General features: G+C 32.0%; 1 protein-coding gene across 1 annotated transcript; it reads right to left on the bottom strand.

Annotated features, from left to right (window-relative positions):
* Positions 1-683: 683 nt before the first annotated feature.
* LOC132742540 (neuronal acetylcholine receptor subunit alpha-6-like) lies at positions 684-1,838 on the bottom strand. The gene has a single exon (XM_060730978.1). The coding sequence runs from the start codon at positions 1,836-1,838 to the stop codon at positions 684-686; it is 1,155 nt and encodes a 384-aa protein (XP_060586961.1).
* Between the last annotated feature and the right edge of the window lie 831 nt (positions 1,839-2,669).

Raw genomic sequence — 2,669 nt, 5'->3', positions numbered from 1 at the left:
AGGTATTATTATTCTGGAAAAAAGAAACAAGTGTATGATTTAAAGGTTGGCACAAAGTAATTTGTTCAGACGTACATCAAATGGTACGAAAGAAATTCTGTATAAGAACCAAGCAAATGATTTAAAAGTTGGCACAAAAGTAATTTGTATAGACGTACATCAAATGGTACGAAAAAAATTCTGTATTGTGATATCGAAAGATTTCTGTGGATTCCCTTTAAAATTCCAAACGTTTCTGTGATAATTGACTGTTTAATAAAAACGCCATGTTCATAATTTGCCACAAAGATTTTCGAATTAAACGAAATATCTCAAATAATATCATTTAATCGTGGCAAAACAAAATTTCATTAACTTTATGTCTGAAAAATCAGTAAACAGTAATCAATGGTTTGAATAAAATTATTAATAATGCTAGCATTTTATAAAGTTGAATTATAAAATTGTTTAAATGAAGATTTTATTAAAGAATAATCTATCAGTAGGATATTTGCTATTATAAAGATACATTTGTTGTTTTTTGTTGTTGCGTGTTTGATTGTTTTTCTATAATTTATGTAATATATGATTTGCTTAAGACATGAACAGTTTTTGTCTCTGTCTTATTTTAGCTGATTTCAACATAATTTTTGTCATATCCCGGCCGTTGACACACCTTACCGGCTTTCCTGGATTATCAGCAATCAATGACCAATTTTCCACAAGTTACCGACTTCCAATGAATTAAAGAGGAGAGACAAACGACTAGTCGACTCACTTGGCTTAGAGAGCGTGTTTATTACGTAAAAAACACAACTCCCTGATGCATCTAACTGAAACCAACTTTTGTACACAAATGCACTGTAAATGGCATTTGTTAAAATAATACAAATAATGATCATCCAGAAATAAATTGTATCGAGAACTTCCGCCACCTCTTGTCCAGTTATGTTAGCAGATTGTGGTTCATTACATACTTCTTCCTTTTGACCATCACTAATATCCGTACCCTCAACAGGCAATATCGATACAACTGAATTTTCTACAGGAACCATTTTAATATTGTTTTTGCTTTTATGTCTCCTTTTTGTAATCATCCTCAGAAGAAAGTTTGGCAGATATCTATGAGCCACAGATTTACTTGCACAATTAACAATAAATATGCTCCATAAAACGCCAACCGTATTGATGATATTAACCGAAAGCAGTTGATACGAAATCATCGGCATTTTTAATGAATTTCTAGGTATTGTCTCTGTTAATGATGTTGCTGCAAAAACTAATGCTAAATATAGCGTTATTGCAAACGTTGTCCTTTCACCGGATTCAGGGCGAACGAAACAAGTTGCAATATTCAGAAATAACATAAACATGATCGGTGTAAGTGAATTTATCATTTCAAATTTGGACCTTCTTTTTAACAAAAACGATGACTGATACATTGGTATACCCACACTGTCTATGTTTTTCTCTTTTACCAGCATTACATTTGTATCTGTACTTTTAACTTCCCATTCACCATTTTCTTTGAAATCACTAAAATGAATATCGGGTGAAGGAGAAGATATCATAAGTTCTGTAGAGTCATAATTAGACACGATGAACTGGAAATAACACGAGTGCATATCATAAGGATAAAATGTTGTGTCAACAATACATTTCGTCTTGTAACTGCCTGCAGCAATGATCATTACTATCCCTTGGTAAGTGGCCCATGCGGGATAGAAGCCGCTCCCATAAATTGAAGTGTCCTCATTTGCCGGTCCGTCTGTTAAGGAAATCTCTGGTTTCCAATACTTATCTTTGGGCAACTGTATTTTTTCTCTACCTCCAAAAAGAGCAGGGTCCCAAGTCAACATTTCATCAGTCCATTTTATTTCGAAGTATCCAGTTATAAGAAGCTCACCTGACGAGATGTCTAGATTCTCGATGCTTTTTACATACTGTGTAAAGTTTACCTACAACAGGTCACGAAAAATAATTTTGAATTTGTTATTCTGTAGCTGATAATACATACGATAAATATATTTAAGATATCAATGCAAAGATAAACTGCCAACATAACTTACATTGTAAAAATATATTTAAATTTTGCTCTCGGATTTATAGAATTTTCTCATATACTTATTTTTTCATTTCTATAGCATTTATGAATGAACTGTGTAATTTCAATATCAGTCGCCGACTTGGTTAAATCAAAAGAAAATTGTAAAGAATAAAGATATTTCTTCCATGAAAATAGATCGGACATTTTTAAACTTTATATATCGCATATACACGGCATTTACTCTCAGGAAAATTATTTCAAACTGGACAAAACGTATAAAAAACCTTTACAAAATAAACTTACACCGGAATTAAGAATATTTTGGGTTTCTGCCCCAGCAAAAAATAAAATTACACAATCTTATACAGTTACAGCTTCGAATGGTGACTTTTGTTTTGTGACCGGTAGTGTACCGTAAAGCTACAACCGGGGGATTAGCTTGGAAAGCCCCACATTTGCCGAGTTCCGGATAACCAGATGACTTTTGTTATGTTTTTCAAGTTATCATTCTGTTCATTGTATATATTTTTATTATGTTGATTTAATAATTCTATTCTAAGTGTTTATAACATAAATAAAAATAATTCGTACACCTTAAATTTAGCTTTTTAATAGACTTGTCACAAGTGTGTTTAACATCCAT

Source organism: Ruditapes philippinarum, unplaced genomic scaffold, assembly GCF_026571515.1.
Source record: "Ruditapes philippinarum isolate M1 unplaced genomic scaffold, ASM2657151v2 ctg3676_1_1_1_1, whole genome shotgun sequence".
In the NCBI taxonomy this organism is placed as follows: domain Eukaryota; kingdom Metazoa; phylum Mollusca; class Bivalvia; order Venerida; family Veneridae; genus Ruditapes; species Ruditapes philippinarum.
The sequence above is the reverse complement of the archived record's forward strand: the minus strand, read 5'-3'. Positions and strand labels throughout refer to the sequence as shown.

Bases quoted from the DNA above. Each gene is read 5' to 3' on its own strand.
- LOC132742540 (XM_060730978.1), bottom strand. From the start codon at position 1,838: ATGTTGACTTGGGACCCTGCTCTTTTTGGAGGTAGAGAAAAAATACAG.